This window comes from Hippopotamus amphibius, chromosome 6, assembly GCF_030028045.1.
Source record: "Hippopotamus amphibius kiboko isolate mHipAmp2 chromosome 6, mHipAmp2.hap2, whole genome shotgun sequence".
Lineage (NCBI taxonomy): Eukaryota > Metazoa > Chordata > Mammalia > Artiodactyla > Hippopotamidae > Hippopotamus > Hippopotamus amphibius.
Genome location: NC_080191.1, coordinates 74,489,209 through 74,509,455, shown reverse-complemented (window position 1 = coordinate 74,509,455; position 20,247 = coordinate 74,489,209). Strand labels below are relative to the sequence as shown.

The following is a 20,247-nucleotide window of genomic DNA, read 5'->3' as shown; positions in this document are numbered from 1 at the left end:
TGTAAAGCAAGTATACTCCAATAAAGATGTTAAAATATATATATGCTCTACTAAATATCATATAAAATTTATATTGTGTGTGATTACCGTGAAAAAAAATTGGCCTGTGTTGATTGAATGAAAAATGCACAATGTAAGAATTGTGAGTTGGAGTTTTATTCAGGGACCTTACTGATGACTATAGCCTGAGAGAAAGCCACACAGTAGCTCTAAGTAACCTGTTCTGAAGAGGTAGAGGAAGAAGCCAGTTTAATGATGATTTTTGGCTGGGAGTATGTGCACTCAAGCTTACATCTTAGTACCAAGAATACAGCTAGTCACAGGAGCAGATATCTCAGTTAATGATTTTAGTGCTTTTCTAGATATGGGAAGATACAAGGATCTGAGTTTATTAAAATTCTTCCTGAGATGTACATGAAACTATCTAAGGGGCCTGTTTTTCCAAAGCACAGAGTGCTTCATCCTGTTTTGTCCTGAATTCCTTCAGGGTGCATTATTGGTCAGCATTTGCAGTGGCTAATGACTAAATCCATGTATAACTGGATGGCAAGTGACAGTCTGTTTTGGGGGTTTTGTTTTTTTTTTGTTTTTTTTTCTTCAGTGAAGTTTAGTTATATTTAAGAGAGGCAGAAGATCTTAGTGGTTATGGATAAGTTTGAAAGATATTAGGTCCAAAAAAAAAAAAAACCTTTTAAAGAAAGAAGGAAATAATATTTATTACATGTTTATTATGTGACACAATTTTGTTAGTCCTCACAAGAGCCCTAGTTTATTACTCATAGATTATCCCCATTTTTTCAGATGTGGAAACTTAAGCTCATTAATGTAAAATGACTTTCCCAAGGAATCATAGTAAAAGTGGAACTGGAATTTGAATTTTTTTTTTGAAGAGAAATTATAATAGAACCTTTATTACTGGTGTATCTGTATTGGCAGGAACGTTTTGTAATATAAACATGAACTGTTACAGCCTTTAAGTGTAAACCTCTGTTAAGTGCTTTGCATGTATTTATCCACTTCTGGGAAAGTATCTCAAGGAAAAAAACCTTTTTTGTAAAGGATACAGTAGTTCAATTCCTAAAGGCTAGAGTTTAAAAATAAAGACTGTGCTCCGAGATTCAAATTTAAAAATCAACATATACTAGATCAAAATAGAAATATATACAGAGTATCTTAAAGATAAGTGACAGCTCCAGGTCTGCAAGATTTTTGTTTTTTTTTTAAAATGCATTTATTTTTATGTATTGGCTGTGTTGGGTCTTTGTTGCTGGGCACGGACTTTCTGTAGTTGTGGAGAGTGGGGCTGCTTTTCGTGGTGGTGTGCGGGCTTCTCATTGCTGTGGCTTCTCTTGTTGCAGAGCACATGGGCTAGGCGCATGGGCTCTAGAATGCAGTCTCAGTATTTGTGGCGCATGGGCTTAGTTGCTCCGCGGCATGTGGGATCTTCCCAGACCAGGGATCGAACCCATATCCCATGCCTTGGCAGGCAGATTCTTAACCACTGTGCTACCAGGGAAGCCCAGGTCTGCAAACTTTGACCTTTTTATTTTAAGTTTATGAAATTCAACAAATGATTTCTTTTGATAACAGGAGGATAAATATTATCACTAATAATGGCGATAGTGTCTTTAGTGTTATTCCTCTCCTTCTGAACACTTAAAACACCTCTGAAGAAGACTGATTGCTTCTTATCTCTTCTTATGTTCTTTACTTTTCCTTTTTACCCCATTGCACCCTTTCCCTTCTCTCTCACCAGCCATGACTTGTCCATTGCAGAGGTTGCATAAAGATTGAGGAAGTGGGGAAAACAGATGAAGACAGTTTTAAATTCATTATGGCTGTACTGCTATTTCACTGTTTTGTTTTCATGCATTTCTCGTTGAAAGAATATCGATATGACATAAGGGTTGAATGTAGCTTTTGGTTATAGATAGCTTGTGTTCACAGCTGAGCTTTTCCACTTAAATTACATAAATTCTCTGTACTGCAGTTTCATCATTCATGAAATGAAGGCTATAATAGTGTGAAAATCCTAGGATTGTTTCAAACAAAGATTAGGCATGTGAGACATCCCTGTCATGTGAGAATCATTCAATAAATGGGACTGTCTCCTCCAACCGACTTCAGGTTTCTGGTGAGGGCAGTAGTTCACAACTACAACTGCACATTACAGTTATTCAGTGAGCTTTTCAAAAATACAAGTGAGTAAACTTTTGATAGAGCCTGGGGGTGAGATCCCCCCCTCCCTTATTTGTTTGCTTGTTTGTTTATTTAAGTAGCATGAGATTTGTCTTTTATTTACTACTGTATCCCCAACTCCTAAAACAGTGCCTAGCACAATAAGACTTTATGAATGAATAAAAAGCAAATTATCTTTGCTCCTCAGTGGTTCATCCCTTTTTGTTAAAAAAAATTTTAATTATTTTTAAATTTTCAAATATAAAATTCATCTTTTTGGTAACCTTCTCATCCTCAGCCCCTGGCAACCACAAATCTAATCTTCATCCTTACAGTTTTGGGTTTTCCAGAATGTCAGATAAATTGAATCGTACATTATATAGCCTTTTGAGTCTGGCTTTTGTCACATAGCATAGTGCATTTGAAGCTCATTTGTGTGTGTCAACATTTTTTTTTTTAATTGTTGCGTAGCATTCTGTTGAATCTGGAACAAAATATATTAAGTCTTGTTCTGTTTTGTTCTTTTTGATTTTTTTTTTTTTTTTTTTTTTTAGCTTTCCAGAGTGTTGGATCTTCCACCAGAAAACTTGATCAAGTCAATATCTGCAGTTCCAATTTCCAGAAAAGAGTTAAGTATAACATATCTGTCATGATCTAGAATGTTGCTGACTTTCTCAATATACAAAAAAAGTTACTCTTCAATTTACAAAATAGTCCTTGAAATTAACCTTAATATATGATTTAACCTATTATTCTCATGGATTTAAAGAATTAAGATCTGTACTTTACATGCGCTGACTTGGCAGATTATATTACTATTCTCATGTTGTTTTGATGTTTATTCTAATAACTATGGTAGTCTGAGAAAAATTTGGAATGAGGTTCGAATTTAATTCTATAACAGCAAATAAAAGAACTAAGATTGTAGTTAGAAAATCAGAGTTTTTGAAGGGATCTTAGAGATGATACATCTATCTAGTGCTTGAATACTACTGTACCATATTTACCTGCTAGTTACTTTTTGCGGTTTTTGGTTTTAGTTTTTTTGCTTATTTCCATTTGAGGACCCCCATTGATAGAGAACTACTGGTTAGGACTACATACAACCTATAGTTGCTTCTTGGTTTCAGAGAGATATCTTTTGTGAGTTTGGTCAGTCTCATTGATACTTGTTTACCAGTTGGCTAGAAAAACTTCAATATTTGGATAAAATACCCTCTCAATTAATAGTGACAAATTAGCTACATAGTAGGCATTTAAGCCCTAAGCTTAAATTAGCATTATACCATTATGATATAATGATACCGTTAGCATTATACCATTATGTCCTTACATTTTGTGTCCATAACTTTGTCAGGATTTTAAGATAGAGTAGAATGAATGTTCTTTTTCCCAGAATAGGACAAAGAGATAGTGGAAAAGAAAGAGGCTACATATGGTGTTGTAAAAGAGAGTATCTTTAAAATGGCCTACTACAACTTCATCTGTATTGAGTTCCGAGAACAAAGGCAGCTACTGACCAAAAGATGGGCCTTATAATTATGTGTAAATTGATGTAATCTTGCAAACCAGTTACCTATTTCATAAAATCTTTAAAGGACATTTTGCATGATGAAATGTCTGTTTTTTTTATTTTGTTTCAAAGACCATTAATAAGCTGAACTGTCTAGGCCCATCTTTTTGTTTTTTATTTTTATTTTTTTAACTGAGATAACATTGGCTTATAACATTATATAAATTTCATGTGTACAACATTCTGTATACAGTATAGCATGCTCACCATCAAAAATTTAGTTTCCATATGTCATTATACAGTTGATCCCCTTTACCCATTTCATCCTCCCCCATCCCCACCATCCCTTCCCCTGTGGTAACCATTACTCTATCTCTGTATCTATGTGTTTGGTTTGTTCACTTATTTTGTTTTTGTTTCTTATACTCCACACATGAGCAAAATCATATGGTAGTTGTCTTCTTTTGTCTGACTTATTTCATTTAGTATAATACCCTCAAGGTCTATCCACATTGTCCCAAATGCCAAGATCTCATCTTTTTCTATGGCTGAGTAGTATTCCATTGTGTGTGTGTATACACACACACACACACACACACACACACATATATATACACCACATCTCCTTTATCCATTCATTCATGGGCACTTAGGTTGTTTCCATAATAATAATGCTGCAGTAAACATAGGGGTGCTTATATCTTTTCAAATTTGTGCTTTCATGTTCTTTGGATAATTACCCAGAAGTAGAATAGCTGGGTCATATGGTAGATCTATTCTTAACTTTTTGAGGAATCTCCATCGTGGCTGCACCCATTTACATTCCCACTAACAGTGTATGAGGTTCCTTTTTCTGCATATCCTTGTCAGCACTTGTTATTACTCACCTTTTTGATAGTACATATTCTGATGTGAGGGGATATTTCATTATGGTTTTGATTTGCATTTTTCTAATACTTAGTGATGCTGAGCACCTTTTCACATGCCTGCTGTCTTGGCCCCTCTCTTGAATAAGATTTTCTTTACCTGCTTGTAGCTCCTTTGGGCAGTTCCACTTTAACAATCTGAAATACTAAGGCTTTGGTTTGTAGAAAATAAATACTGGGGAGGACCGCAGTTTTTCTAGGCTACCAGACTAAAATTCTGCATATTTGTTTAAAACAAAAGAAATTGCTGCTGCTTTGCCTTCATAAACCCATTATCCTTTAGAGAACTATAACAAAGCCTAACTGTTGTATATTTCTAACTTGATTCTATCAATAAAACGCTATAACATGCCAGGAAGATTAAGAAATATTATTTTTGTGAGTGTGGTTTATTTAATGTGATGTGAATCAGTTTGCTCAGCCCTCCTAATTCTCTCAATTATACAGTTGACCCTTGAACAACATGGGTTTGAACTGCGTGAGTCCACTTATACGTGGATTTTTTTCAGCTAGCATGAACTACGGTACTACCTGATCCGTGGTTGGTTAAAGCCGTGGATACAAAACTGTGGGTTTGGAAGACTGACTGTAAAATGACACTCGGGTTTTCAACTGCTCGGAGGGTCAGTGCCCCTAACTCTCCCAGTTGTTTAACGGTGAGCTGTATTTCCAGCTAGGGTGAAATTCCTATTTAATACTGCTTGTAGGACACAGAATCAGTAACTGTGTTATCAGCCAGTACTACTTAGGTCTGCGTATCTCACTCTGAAACCACAACGCTGCCTCAGAAGTAGTAGGGAAGTAGCTATTGCTTTTAAAACTTACTTTTTAAAATTATAAATGATATGAAAGTAGAAGGAAGAGTTCAGTGAACCCCTGTGTGCCCATCACTCGTGATCATTAGCACACAGCCAGTTTTGTTTCATCTTTAACCCTACCCACTCTCCTTCTTCACAGTGGACTATTTTGACAACCGCTGCTTTTCATAGTCTAGAGTTATGTCATTTTAAAGGTCTTTTTTAAAATTAGTTTTTCTATCACAAAAGCAAAACAGATAACCTTAAGGAAATTTTGGAAAATACAGAAGAATAAGAAGAAAAAATCCCCAATACTCTTTCTACAGTAGGACAAACTGATGTTAGCAAGTTGGTGTATCTTTTGTCTTTTCTCTTTGAATATATCTTTCAGCCTTTAAACAATCATAGCTATAAAACTACTGTATGTATGATTTTGGAACTTTTCTCATGACATCATTGTTTTGAAAATACCACTTGTTAACAAGGGCTAAATAATACTCTTAACGTTCCCCTGTTGATGGACATTTAGATTGTTTTCAGTTCTGACTTTTTATATAGTTCACATTTAAGAATTACCTTTCCAGGGTATGGAGGAAAGGAAACCCTGCTACACTGTTGGTGGGAATGTAAATTGGTAAAGCCACTATGGAAAACAGTATGGAGATTTGTTAAACTTAATTCCACTCCTGGGCATAGGAAAAGTCAAAAACTAATGCAAAAAGGTACATGCACCCCAGTGTTCACAGCAGCACTATTTACAGTAGCCAAGACATGGAGGCAACTTAAGTGTCCATCAGCAGATGAATGGTTAAAGAAAATAATAGACTGTGTGTGTTTGTATGTGTGTGAATGAAATACTGCCATTTGCAGCAACACGGATGGACCTAGAAATTACCATATTAAGTGAAGTAAGACAAAGACAAATATCATATAACATTTATATGTGGAATCTTAAAAAAATGATGCAAATGAACTTATTTACAAAACAGAAACAGACTCACAGGTGTAGCAGGCAAGCTTATGGTTACCAAAGGGGAAGGAGGTGGAGGGATAAATTAGGAGCATGGGGTTAACAGATACACACCACTGTATGTAAAATAGAAACAACAAGGACTTACTGTATATAGCACGGGGAACTACATTCAATATCTTATAATAAACTATAGTGAAAAAGAATCTGAAAAAGAATATATATGTATACACACACATTTGTGTTTGTGTGTATAACTGAATCACTTTGCTGTACACCTGAAACTAATACAATATTGTAAATCAATTATACAGTACTTCAGTTTAAAAAAAAAAAAGGAATTACCTAAGTAAACAAAGTAAATTTCTTGTGGGTGTATAATAAGCTCCCAAAAGGGAATCTGTAGGAAATCATGTGACCTGTTTGGGTTTCCTGGATGTTTGAGAGCCATCCTATAGGTTTATGGTCATATTAAACCTTTTATAAAGTATCCTACACAGGGAACTATATTCAATATCCTGAGATAAACCATCGTGGAAAAGAATATAGAACAGTGTGTGTGTGTAAATAAATCACTTTGCTGTACAGCAAAAATTAACACAACAATGTAAATCAACTGTACTTAAAAAAAAGCATAAAGTATCCTAGCTATATGTCAAATCATTATTTAATCTTTGGTACATTCAAATCTTTATTTTCAATTAATATTGTTATCATAGTCTTATTTTAACTTTATATGGTTTTTATTTTTAAAAAGCTTCGTGTTATTCCCATTGTTAAACTAACTTCTTCAGTTTCCCACATTATTGGCACGAATGCTTGACTAAATTATCAGAATTCTTTGGTAAGAATAAATACAATACATTCAAAACTTATGAGTTTCCACAATTAAAAGTTAATCTTCAGAAAGTTAAATTGTTGTGTAATCATGATAAAATAGCCTTAGAAAAGAAACAGACTAGCTTACCAACCAGTAGATTAAGTGAAGGACTACAGACAGAATAATTCCCCATGGCTTGGTACTGTAATAACATTTTTATTTAACATCAGAACAGGATTATTTTACCAGAACTTAATTAGGCGCCATTATCATCACCATTTTACTATGCTACAAAAGAAGTTAAGCAACATGCCCAAGAGCACACAGACACTGATTAATAGATGAATTTGGGTCTTTGGTTATACTTCAGATGTCAGTAGATGAGTTTGGGTTGATAAATGTAATCCACACTAGGCCCTGGATAAGGGATTAAGGTGCAGGAAAATCCTCCCCCCCCCCCGTTTTATTGAGATGCAATTGATATACAGTGATTTGGCATACACACATCGTGAAATGGTGACCACAGCAAGTTTAGTGAAGATCCATCACCTCATGTAGACAACCTTAAAGAAGTAAAGAAAAAGATTTTTTTTCCTCGTGATTAAAAACTCTCCAGATGTATTCTTAACAGTGTTAATTATCTTTGTCATGTTGTACATTATGTCCCTAGTACTTATTTATCTTATAACTGGAAGTTCGTACGTTTTGAATACCTTCATCTCATCCCCCCCTCCCCCTAACCCGCACCTCTGGTAGCCGCAAATCTGATCTCATTTTCTAGGGGTCTGTTTGTTTGCTTGGGTTGGTTGGTTGGTTTGTTTTTGAAGTATAATTGATCTACAACACTGTGTTAGTTCCTATTACACAACATAGTGATTCAATATTTCTATACATTTCAAAATGATCATAAGTCTAGTTGTCATTGGTCACCATACAAGGACATTGCATTATTGATTATATTCCCCACACTGTACATTTCATACCTGTGACTCATTTATTTTGTAACTGAAAGTTTATACCTCTTAATCTTCCTCACCTATTTCTCTCTTTCCCTCTACACCCTTCCCCTCTGGCAACCATCTGTTAGTTCTCTGTATCTGTGGTTCTGTTTCTGTTTGGTTACATTGTTTTCGAGTCCACCTATAAGTGAAATCATACAGTATTTGTCTTTCTCTGTCTGACTTATTTCACTTAGTATAATACCATCTAGGTCCATTCATGTTGCCACAAATGGCAAGATTGTAATTTTTTCTAAAGATTTTTTTGATGTGGGCCATTTTTAAAGTCTCTATTGAAATTTTTACGATATTGTCTCTGTTCCATGCCTTGGTTTTTTGGCCGCAAAGCACGTGGGACCCCAGCTCCCCAACCAGGGATTGAACCCGCATCCCCTGCATGGGAAGGCGAAGTCTTAATCACTGGACCGCCAGGGAAGTCCCAGGATTGCATTCTTTTTATGGCTGAATAATATTCATTTGTGTGTATATACACATCTCCTTTATTCACTCATCTATTGATGGGCACTGAGGTTCCTTCCTATCTTGGCTATAGTAAATAATGCTGCAGTGAACATAGGGGTAAACATATCTTCTCAAATTAGTGTTTTCATTTTCGTTGGATAAATACCCAGACTTGGAATTCATAGGCTGTATGGTAATTATAATATTTTGAGGGATCTTCATACTATTTTACATAGTAGCAGCACCGATTTGCATTTCCAACAGCAGTGCGTGAGAGTTCTCTTTACATCCTTGCCAATACTTATTATTTGTTGTTTTTTTGTTTTGTTTTGTTTTTGATAATTCTGACAGGTATGAATGATATCTCATTGATCTGCATTTGCCTGAGCATTAGTTACATTGAGCATCTTTTCCTGTGCCTGTTGGCCATCTGTATGTCTTCTTTGGAAAAATGTCTCTTCTGGAACCTGCTCATTTTTAAACTGGATTGTTTATTTGATGTTTAGTTGTATGAGTTCTTTGTAGGTTTTGGATATTAACCCCTTGTTGGATATGTCGTTTGCAAATATCTTCTCCCATTCAGTAGGTGACCTTTGTGTTTTGGTGAGAGTTTCCTTTGCTGTGCAATAGCTTTTTAGATTGATTAGGTTCCATTGGTTTTTTTTGTTGTTGTTGTTTTGCTTCCCTTGCCTGAGGAGACATAGGCAAAAAAATATCACTAATACTGATGTCAAAGAATGTACTGCCTGTGTTTTCCTCTAGAAGTTTTATATTCAGGTCTTACATTTAAGTCTTTAATCCATTTTGAATTTCTTTTTTGTGTATGGTGTGAGAGAGTAGTCCAGTTTGATTCCTTTGCATGTAAATGTCCAGTTTCCCCAACACCATTTATTGAAGAGCCTATCTTTTTCTCATTGTATATTCTTGCCTCCTTTGTTGTAGATGAATTGCCCATATAAATGTTGGTTTATTACTGGGCTCTCTATTCTGTCCCATTGATCTATATGTCTGTTTCTGTACCAGTACTGTACTGTTTTGATTACTGTAGATTTGTAGTATAATTTTAAATCAGGGAGTGTTGCACCTTCAGCTTTGTTGTTATTTCTCAAGACTATTCTGGGTCTTTTGTGTTTCCATACGAATTTTGGAATTCTAGTTCTGTGGAAAATGCCATTGATATTTTGATAGGGATTGCATTGAATCTGTAGATTGTCTTGGGTAGTATGGTCATTTTGACAGTATTAATTCTTCTATCTGATTAACATTTAAAACTGGTTTCACGGTGCTTAACTCTTTTAGCCTTTGCTTGTCTGTAAAACTTTTGATCTCTCCTTCAAATCTGAATGAAAGCCTTGTTAGGTACAGTATTCTTGGTTATAGGTTTTTTTCCCCCTTTTCACTTTAAATATGTCATGCCACTCACTTCTGACTTTCAGAGTTTCTGTTGAAAAGTCAGCTGATAGCCTTGTGAGAGTTCCTTTATATGTAACTTGTTGATTTTTCCTTGCAGTAATTTTCTCTCTCACTCTTTTTTTTTTTTCTTTCTTTCTTTCTTTCTTTTTTTTTTTTTTTGCCATTTTAATGACAGTGTGTTGGTGTGGTCCTCTTTGGGTTGTTCCTGTTTGGGACTCTCTGTGCTTCCTGGACCTGGATGTCTGTTTCCTTTCCCAGCCTAGGGAGGTTTTTAGCTTTTATGTCTTCAAATGTGTTCGCTGCCCCTTTCCCTCTTTCTTCCCCTTCTGGAGCCCCCATAATGTGAATGTCTTACATTATTGATGTTATTCTTGATGTTATACAAGAGGTCTCTTAAACTGTCCTCATTTTTATAAGATTCTTCTTTTCACCCCACAAAGTAGTACTACTATCCTGCAATTAACTGATCTGTTCTCTGTATCATCTACTCTAGTATTGACTCCTTGTAGTGTATTTTTATTTCAGTTTTTGTATGCTTCAGCTCTGTTTGATTCTACTTTATATCTTCTATTTGTTTAAAACTTTCAACTTCTTCCTCTGTTCATGCAGTCTCCCAATCATCTTTGAAATCATTACCTTAAACTCTTTATTGGGTAGATTGGTTATCTCCACTTCTCTTAGTTCTTCTGGAGTTTTATCTTGTTCCTTCATTTGGAACATATTTCTCTTAGGCCTCATTTTGTCTAATTCTGTATTTATTTCTGTGTATTTGGTAGGTTGGTTACATTTCCTATTCTAGAGAAGTGACCTTATGTAGGAGACTTCATGTGGGTCCCAGCAGCACACTCCCCTCTGGTCACTAAAGTCATATGACTTTAGTGTCATATGACTAAATTTAGGGGCGTCCCCTATGTGCGCTTTGTGGGTCCTTCTGTTGTAGAAGTAGCCCTTCGGACTGCTGTGGGCATGCAAGTATAGACCTGGCTCTTTTGGGGGTAGGTCCAGTAGGTTGCCAGGCCTTGCCTTGTGTGGAGTTGCCAGTCACTGGTAGGTGGGGCCAGATCCTGGCACAGCTGAGTTCATGGCCAGGGGAGTCCAGGTCCTGGTGCCAGTCAATAGGTGCCTGGGGCCAGGTCACTAGGCAACTGGCTACCAAGAGCCCCAATGGGTCCTAGGGCTAGTGTTTGCCCATTGGTGGGCAGAGCCAGGTCCTAGAGTCTGTAGCTACAAGGCCTTAGTGGTCCCAGTGTTGCAGTCAGCCCACTGGGTTCCTGGGCTAGTGCCTGCTCTCTAGTGGGAAGGGCCAAGTCCCAGGGTATCTAGGGGCTCTGAAAATCCTGAGACATCTGACCTGATTCAGCTGGGTGGGGCTGTGTCCCTGCCCGGCTAGCTGCTTGGTCTGAGGTGTCCCATTACTGGTGCTGACAGGCTGGTCAGCAGGGCTGGGTCTTGGTGTATCTGGCTGTGTGGCCAGGGAAGTCCAGGGCCTGGTGCAGGCCAGCAGATGGGCAGGGCTGGGTCAGAGGGCGACTGGCTATAGAGGCCCAGGGGATCCTGGGGCTAGTGCTGGCCCTCTGGTGGGGAGCTAAGTCCTGCAGTGGCTGGGTGCAGGATGCAGAGTCCCAGAGTTAGTGTTAGCCTGCTTATGGACAGAGCCATGACCTTGGGTGGTCCCAGGGCTGGTGGTGGCCTCCTGGTGGGCAGAGTCAATTCTTGACAGGGCTGGCTGCAGGGTCGCAGTGACCCAGGGCTGGTGATGGCCCACTGGTGAGTGTGCCCATATCATGACATGGCTGGCTGAGGTGCCCAAGTTATCTTGGAGGTGGTGTCAGCCTTCTATTGTGTCGAGCTATGGGACCAGAGTCTATTGCTGGCCCACTCGTGGGTGGAGCCATGGTCTTGCTGCAGGGCCCAGGAAATCCCAGTGTTGGTGCCCGCCCTAGTGGGTAAAGAGGGTCCTATGACCACCTGTGGCAGCCTGGGGATCCCTGGGCTAGTGTTAGCCCACTGGTGGGTGGGGCCAGGTCCCTGGCCTGGGGTATCCCAGGACTGGTGAGGTCTGGCTGGTACATGAAGCTGGGTCCCAGCACTAATAAGCTAGAGGGAGGATTTCAAAATGGCACTTACCAGCACTGTGTCCTCATGGGATGAGCTCCCTAAATTCGCTGCTTTCTGCATCTCTGTCCCCAGGGTAAGCTCCATTTGCCTCCTTCTCTTCTGGAGGCTCTCCAAGATCTGCAAGTGGGTCTGACCTACGTTCCTTTCAAGTTACATTTTTGCCCTGGTCTTAGAGCTTGTGAAATTTTGTGTGCACCCTTTGTGAATGGAGTCTCTATTTCCCACAGTCCTCTGGCTCTCCTGAAAGTAAGCCCCACTGGCTTTGAAAGCCAAACATGCTGCAGGCTCATCTTCCCAGTGTAGGACTCCCAGACTGGAGAGCCCAGTGTGGGGCTCAGACCCTTTGCTTCTTGGGGGAAGCTTCTGCAATTGTAATTATCCTCCCATTTGTGGGTCTTGACTGTACTACGTCTCTGCCGCTCTTACCAGTCTCTCTGTGGTTCCTTCTTGAGCTGTAGAAGATATTTTCTCCTAGTCTTCAGGTGGCTTTCATGGATAGTTGCTCTGTAAATTGTTGCAATTTTGGTGTGCATATGGAAGGAAGGATGCTCAGGGTCTTCCTACTCTGCCGCCTTGGTCACTCCTCAAGGCTCAGGAAAATTTTTAATGGTCATTACTGACTAGCTTCTTTAATGTGATCAGGAGTCTCCAGACATTTTTTTAGACATGTGCCTGAAATTCAAGAGTGATAAGAATGAAGTCATCTGTGCTCCTCCATTTTGCATTCCCGATGGGCTAGACAGGTAATGGTTCATCCCACTTATTCTGCCCATAACGTCTCATTCTCTAGTTTGCTATTAAGTATTAGAGGGTGTTCAATGTCAGTAATTATGTGGATGTTTGTATATTAATTAAAATTATTTTTACACCTCGAACAATTTCAAACTACAGAAAATTTAGAGAGAATAATGTAATGAACATTCATGCTCACTTTCTAACATGTCAGGTCTTTATTTTTTTCCAAATTTTTTGTTTTTAGAAATCAAACATTATAGATACCGTTAAAGCCACCTGTATATACTACTTTGATTCCACTCCCTACCATCCTTAGAGATAGAGATTATTATTTTCACTAATCGGTTGCTTTGTGTTTCTTTCTTGGTTTCTTTGCTTTCGCATTGTTTCATCACCAACCCAGTGAAAAGGATGAATGGCAACGTCTGTCTCTTTAAGGAACTACTGAGTGTTAAGAATAATATTCTTTTCCTGATGTTGAAACTCAGATTACAACATTTCTTTAATTAATTTTTATTAGAGTATATTTGCTTTGCAATGTCATGTTAGTTTCTACTGTACAGCAAAGTGAATCGGCTGTATGTATACATATATCCCCATTTTTGGGTTTCCTTTCCATTTAGATCACCACAGTGCAGTAAGTAGAGTTCCCTGTGCTATACAGTAGGTTTTCATTAGTTGTCTTACAACATTTAAAAAAGATTGTTTTTCCCCTTTGGTCATTTGAAGGTCAATGAATGGGCTTGAAAAAAGGAAGCATTTGGAATAGTGGAGGAAGATTTGTAGACAAGGTCAAGAGACTTGAACTTTTTTCTGAGTCTGCTTATTAGTTGCAGTAGAATTTTTAGGGGAGACATTGAACTTGCCAGACATCATTTCTCACTTCTGTCAAATAAGATGGTTGCTCTGCCTCTCTCACAGAGATATGGCAAAGTTAAAACTAGGTAATGGAAGAGGAAGAATTTTATAAGATGATACAAGATAAGGTTCTAAATCAGTACAAGGTGATGATACTTCTAATTGCTTTGCTTTATATCTTGAAAGTGTAACTCCTGATAAAATTGTGTCAATGTAGAGAACCAGAGTGATTAGTCTTTGTTGTTGTTGTTACACTATTCATGTTTTTAAGGTAACAAGCCTTTTCCCATTTAACTTCTTTAGAGAAGTAGCTGACTTTCAGCTTTCTGTGGATTCTCTATTGGAAAACAGCAATGATCATTCAAGACCAGATATTCAAATTCAAGCCATGAGACTGGCAGAGAAGGTACCTTAGCACTGTTATCTCTTTTTGACATTATAATAAACATTTTATTTTAAAGAAAAAAATACAGACTATCTCAGCCATAATAATGAATTTAATAGTATTTGTGTGTTCAAGGCACCTTGGAAAGTATAATTTAAATTTATTTTAGCTCTGTACTCTAAGGTTAGGATGGTTTTTGAAATTAGTTATAAGACATTCCTCTTGAGCTGACATCATTCAATTTTTTGATTAACTACTTACAGGAAGACTGAAGTGTTAATTAAATTTACAGATTGAAGCTAGATGGACTTCTGAATTTAGGAGAACAAGCTTGATAAATTAGAACAGTGGGTTGTAATTTTTAAAATGAGTTTCTGAGAAGATGAATGTTAAATATGAGAAGAAATGATTAGATGTAAATAGAATCATGGATTGCAGAGAAGTGGTTAGATGATTTAATAAACCTTTCATTTCTAATTTCTCTGATGGGTTCGGTATCTAAAAGAGGATTTGAAAGGTTTGTGGAGAATGACTACATCTAAATTGTTACTGTAATACCTTCAGAAAAGGCAGGTTTGGGACAGAGTTTTTTTTTAAATAGGGTTATTACTTAGCTTTGGTAGCTAAGTAAATGTTTATTTGACGACAAAAATCACCCCAGATTTTTATCATAAAGTATACCAGGAATAAAATTCTCCTAACTACAATATTTATTTCCTCCTTCTCCTGTGAGTTCTCAAAAATAAAAGCTAGTGGCTCCTCAGTGACAGCAAGAATCTCTTCAGACTGCATGGGTATCTCGGGTGCTTTGAACATCTAGTTGGCTAAAAATGTAAAGCATATTCATTGAAGACCAAGTACTTAAATTATTTACATTTTATGTGTGGGTGTGAGTTGTTTTAGCAGAGGCCCTGACAGAATGTCATGTTCTGTCACTCTCATGCAAGGCAGATGAAATTTTAAAAGTTCATTACAAAAAAAAGAAAAAAAAGTCATTACATTTCAGGGGTTCATAGGGTAGGATAAAGAGGTGCTCCCTTTTTTTCATGTTAAAAGGAGAATTTGAAGTGAGAGTATAGGAAAGTGGAAGAGAGAGGCTCTGAATACAGAGTCGCATTCTAGCCCAGAACAGAAGAAAAACCTTTAAACACAAACAGAATGACGGAACTGGGGAGACGGGCTAAGGCCCAGGTCCAGACACAGTGACTGTGAGAGGGGGACACACCTGCTGCCCTTGGGAGCCACTCCAGTAGGGTTAGAACTACAGAGCTCGGTAAGCCTGTTCCATAACATGCCTGTTGTGCTTGGTTTGGTATCTTTTCAGCTAAAATGTGACACAGTGGTGAGTGAAATCAGCACCGGTCGAGGGACTGTAAATTTCAAAATAAACAGAGAACTATTAACAAAGGTAAGAACCGGTTATGTTGCAGCTGTTGCACCTTGACTCACTCCTTCTGCTTCAGCTACAGTGGTTTCCCTCCAGCTCTTAAACTTGTTTTGCCTCCTCTTGCCTCAAAACCTTTGCACATTCTGATCCCTCTGCCTGGAATGCCACCCCAAGGTAAATCTGCTTATTTTTCAGATCTTGGTGTTCCCTGGCAGTGCCTTTCTGACCCCTTCATTCATATACGCTCATAACACTGTATGTCTCCTTTGCAGAACTTACCGTAGTTGCCATTTTACATTCTTTTTTTATAACTTTATTTTTAATTAATTATTTTATTTAGTTAATTAATTAATTAATTTGGCTGCACTGTGTGTTAAGCAGGATATTAGTTCCCTGAACAGGGATCGAACTGTGCCCCCTGCAGTGGAAGCACAGAGCTCTAACCATTGGACTGCCAGGGAATTCCCAATCTGATTAATGCCTGTTGCCCTTTAAACTCTAATTTCCATTAGGGCTTATAGCATCTGATTTTCTCACATCCCTGGTTCCTAGCACAGGGCCAGGCAGGCAGTAGGTGCGAGATAAATATTGTTAAATGAATTAATGGACTTCATATTGAATACAAGAAAAATACTGCTGGTTTCAGTCTCTGGTAGCCTATAATCTGTTGGAAGCATAAGATTTGTATAAGAGAAACCATAAGACAGTTCTTCTTTTGAAACAATTTAAAAAAAAATTTTAAGTGATGTAATAAGCATAAGAAACATCAGAGATGGTAAAGTCTGGAGGACCTTAATTAGTTGGGGAAACCTCATAGAGGAATTAGGTCTCCCTTGAGTGAGCCCATGGAGGACAGGCAGTCCTGGATAAGCAGTGGTATGAGACCCTTTGTTGAGTTTTATCTCAGTTGAACTTTAAAATTTATCATAATGCATGGTTTGGTCTATTAAAAAAAAAAGAGAGAAATACACACCAGTGTTGGGTTGGTCAGGCTGAGTATATGCCATGGTCTTGAACTGAAAATAACTATAAAACCAGAGTGTCTAATAATATAGTTTCTTACCAAGGTTATATAGTTTACAGACCTTTGCCCCTCAGCGCTATAATTCCTCTGAAAGAGACAGTGTTTCATGCTTGTCTCTACTTCTTTGAACTTTTTCTTTTTATCTTTTTTCACTGTTACTTCAAGATCAACTTGTTAAACCAAAATCCATCACAAGGACAAGAAGGAAGTTTGTTTAAAAAGTGTCTACAGCTTGTTGGGCTCTTGATAATATTTCATGTCAACTTAGCAAACCAGTGAATCCAATGTACCATTTTTAAATAAGTGACTTTTTCTTCTAGTTGCTATCTCGATGTTTATGGAAAGAAAAGTGGAACTTGCCAACATGCCTTCTAAACTTTAGCCCGCTTGATAGGCAATTTGACTATGGGAAAATGTGCTATGGTAGATGGAGTTTGCCTTTACAGCCAGCTTAGCTGAAAGAAATGTGGTTTATATTTCCAGGCAAGGCATATATTTAGTTAATAATTCAAAATTTCAGTGACAATGAATTTTCATGCTTTATTACAATTAATTAACTATGAGATTTTCTCTGTTTAAGGATGCCCACTAGCTCACTTTATTAAAAATATTCCCAAATCCTTCTCAATTGACAATGGAGGGAAAGAGTTAGGGCTTTGAGGCCCAGCTACTCTTTCTCACACGGAAACCCTCCCTTCATTGTAGCTTTGAGGATCTGGACGTTAGTGTGATTTTCTTTAAAGGAACAAGTAGATTGCTCACAGTAGCCCTGCTCAGTGTCACGGTAAAGATACATCCTAGAGCAGTGAACACACACAGTCTGAAAAAGGAGTATCAAATGTGCCTGTGTTATGTTATAATTTTTAATAATAATTCTTATCCGCTCAAAGCCTACTTTCTTCTACACCTGGATCCATTATTTTCAGGCCTTGAACAGTGTTCATTTGCATGTCTGAAGTTTTCAGATCATATCAAGAAAATTCAACCCTTCTTCGGACTATTATAAAACTTTTTTTTTTCATTTTAAAGTTATTGAGATTGACATGTAGCCAATGATCTATGTCCAAAACTTACTCCTCGAGCACAGAATTAGGAATTTATCATTGCCTACACATGTACAAATTTAGCCTTGCATAAAATGTATCTGTTCATGCATTGCAACTGAATTACTAGCACTGGCAGCACCAGAGATGATTAAATGTTAGCTTAGGTTTGGATCACTAATAGTGGCTTATGTCTTCATATAAATCATCCTCAGAGGTAGGAGGTTAAAACGTGAAATTAAAGGTAGCAGGAACTGCCAAATCTCTGAGACTAGATAATACATTTTTCAAAGCTGAAAGAACTTATCATTGTGAAGAACTATCACTTTGGTACCAAACTTCTACATGGCAGTAGCCTACAGATGTCTTTCAGGAGAAACTAACTTTGAATAATATAATAGTTAATTCAGTTCATTATTCAGAAAGAAAGAGAAAATGTGAGTTTAACCAAATAGGAAAAAGGCAAACAAAATCCGGTTTTTTAGGTGTGTCTTAGAAACACACAGTGGGTGACACCATATTCTATTTCACATGCACACATGCATTTTTATTTGCCAAATTAAACTGTGCACGCTCTACCACAACTTAAGAAAGAGAGATACTGATTTAAGTGGCTCTAACTCTGCTCATTATTTCATTAATTGAGTTTATGTCAAGAGGCAGTGGGGGGGCTTCCCTGGTGGCGCAGTGGTTGGGAATCTGCCTACCAATGCAGGGGACACGGGTTCAATCCCTGCTCCAGGAAGATCCCACATGCCCGGGAGCAACTAAGTCTGTGAGCCGCAGCTATTGAGCATGTGTGCCGCAGCTGCTGAAGCCCATGCACCTAGAGCCCGTGCTCTGCAACAGGAGAGGCCATGGCAATGAGGAGCCCATGCACCTCATGAATGAAAAGTAGCCACCGCTTGCCACAACTAGAGAAAGCCTGCGCGCAGCGAGGAAGACCCAACACAGCCAATAAATAAATAAATTAATTAAAAAAAAAAAAAAAAAAAAAGGCAGTGGATGCATTCAAGTCATGTGTAGTGTCAGTTGGCTGAATAGAAGGAAAGAATGCTTGATTAAGCACTTTTCAACTGTTGACTAAGGAACTGACCAACCAAGTAGTTGTAGCTTACTTAGAAGTTCTGATGAGAGCTGTCAAGAAATATTGGCCAATGAAGAATTAGATAAAATGACAAAATCATCCACAGAAAATGTCATGGTGATAAACACAAAGCACCAGCCATTTGGAATATTCCATTAGCATTAATTTGCTAATGCATTCCAAAAAGTGAAACCTTTGAAAGATTTAATTTTTGATTATAGGTTCTTCATGTACCTACATTTACATTAGTGGGTACCTTTTACCTTTAAACATATATGTTGGTGAACAGGTGGTCCTCTAACTTATCCTCTCTTGGAATATCAGAACTTTACTAGCTCACTGACATTATTCTTCATGCCCACTAATTCAATAAACTTCCAGCGTATTATATGCTGACTATATTACTGAAATCTAAAGACAAAGTAGTGTATCATGTCCTCAAGGAGCTTATGCTTTAAAAGAAAAGCATAAAAAATATCATAGTGTAGTGTGTGATGGATACACACCTAGTGGGATGAATCATTTAATGAGGTCATGTGTAAGGTGCAATCCCAGTGTAAAGAAAGGTACACGTAAATCTTTTTTTCTTCCCATTCCCTGAAAGTAAATCTACCTTGAGGAGACAGGAGGTAACCTTGAATTGGGATGAAAACAAATAATATATTTGGGAGATAAAAGAGCAGGCATTCCAGGCAGAGGGGACAGTTTGGGCCAGAGTACAGTCAAGAACATGGCATTGCCTGAAGTCAGCAGGTGACTGAGTATGGTTTGCACATAGGATGGCATGGGGCAGGATATGAGATTACAGTGGGAAGGGCCTCACATGCTCTGCATGAGAGTTTCAGCCTTTTCCTCTGTCATTTTCCATGGTGTGTTAAGTGTAACCACAGGTAGCACATGTGATGATTTTTTGGTATTACTTACACTAATGAAATTTATTTCATCTTGATAGTTACATATCATCAAAAAAAAACATAACACTTCTGTGATTTTTATGGATATTACAGTGTTCCTTTTAACAAATCAATTTCCTCAAAATTAAAAAAAAGTAATAATGTTATTCATGTAAAGTAAAAATCCAAACCAGAACCTGATAAAATCTCTTAAGTGGTAGGAAATCATTGAAGGCTTTAAACAGAACATAGACCTGATTAAAAATATATATTATATAAGAAGATGGTTAGGTGCTGCTGTTTTGTTGTAGTTGTTTTTGTAGCAGTGTAGCTAACAGATGATGAGGGTCTAAACAAAGGCGGAAGGGAAAACTATATTTAGGAGACAGCATGTGCAGAGCTTGGTGATTAACAGATGATTGGTTCTGGAGGTTGTGGGGAAAGGGTAGATCTTAGGAACCTCTCGGTTTCTGACTTGGTTAGCTGGTGGGTTCAGAGTGAAGTTCATGAAAATGAAGAACTAGGAGGAAGAGGAGTATATTCTGTTTGAAGTGCCTGAGAGAGATATTCAATCCTGAGTTGACAATAACAGTCTGTAGCACGAGATTCTCGTAGGTAAGTTGTAAATCTTAGGACTTTG

At 37.7% G+C, this 20,247-nt stretch overlaps 1 protein-coding gene across 4 annotated transcripts in view; it reads left to right on the top strand.

Moving 5' to 3' along the window:
• Nucleotides 1-20,247, top strand: part of RARS2 (arginyl-tRNA synthetase 2, mitochondrial) — a 79,365-nt gene that overhangs the window by 16,407 nt on the left and 42,711 nt on the right. Inside the window, exons 2-4 of one of the 4 annotated variants that reach the window (XM_057738212.1) lie at nt 2,733-2,806; nt 14,092-14,194; nt 15,498-15,581. In XM_057738212.1, the coding sequence (XP_057594195.1) occupies nt 2,733-2,806; nt 14,092-14,194; nt 15,498-15,581 (261 nt within the window). Of the gene's footprint in view, nt 1-2,732; nt 2,807-14,091; nt 14,195-15,497; nt 15,582-20,247 lie in introns of those variants that run through there. The other 3 variants (XM_057738214.1, XM_057738215.1, XM_057738216.1) reach the window with 3 other exon arrangements.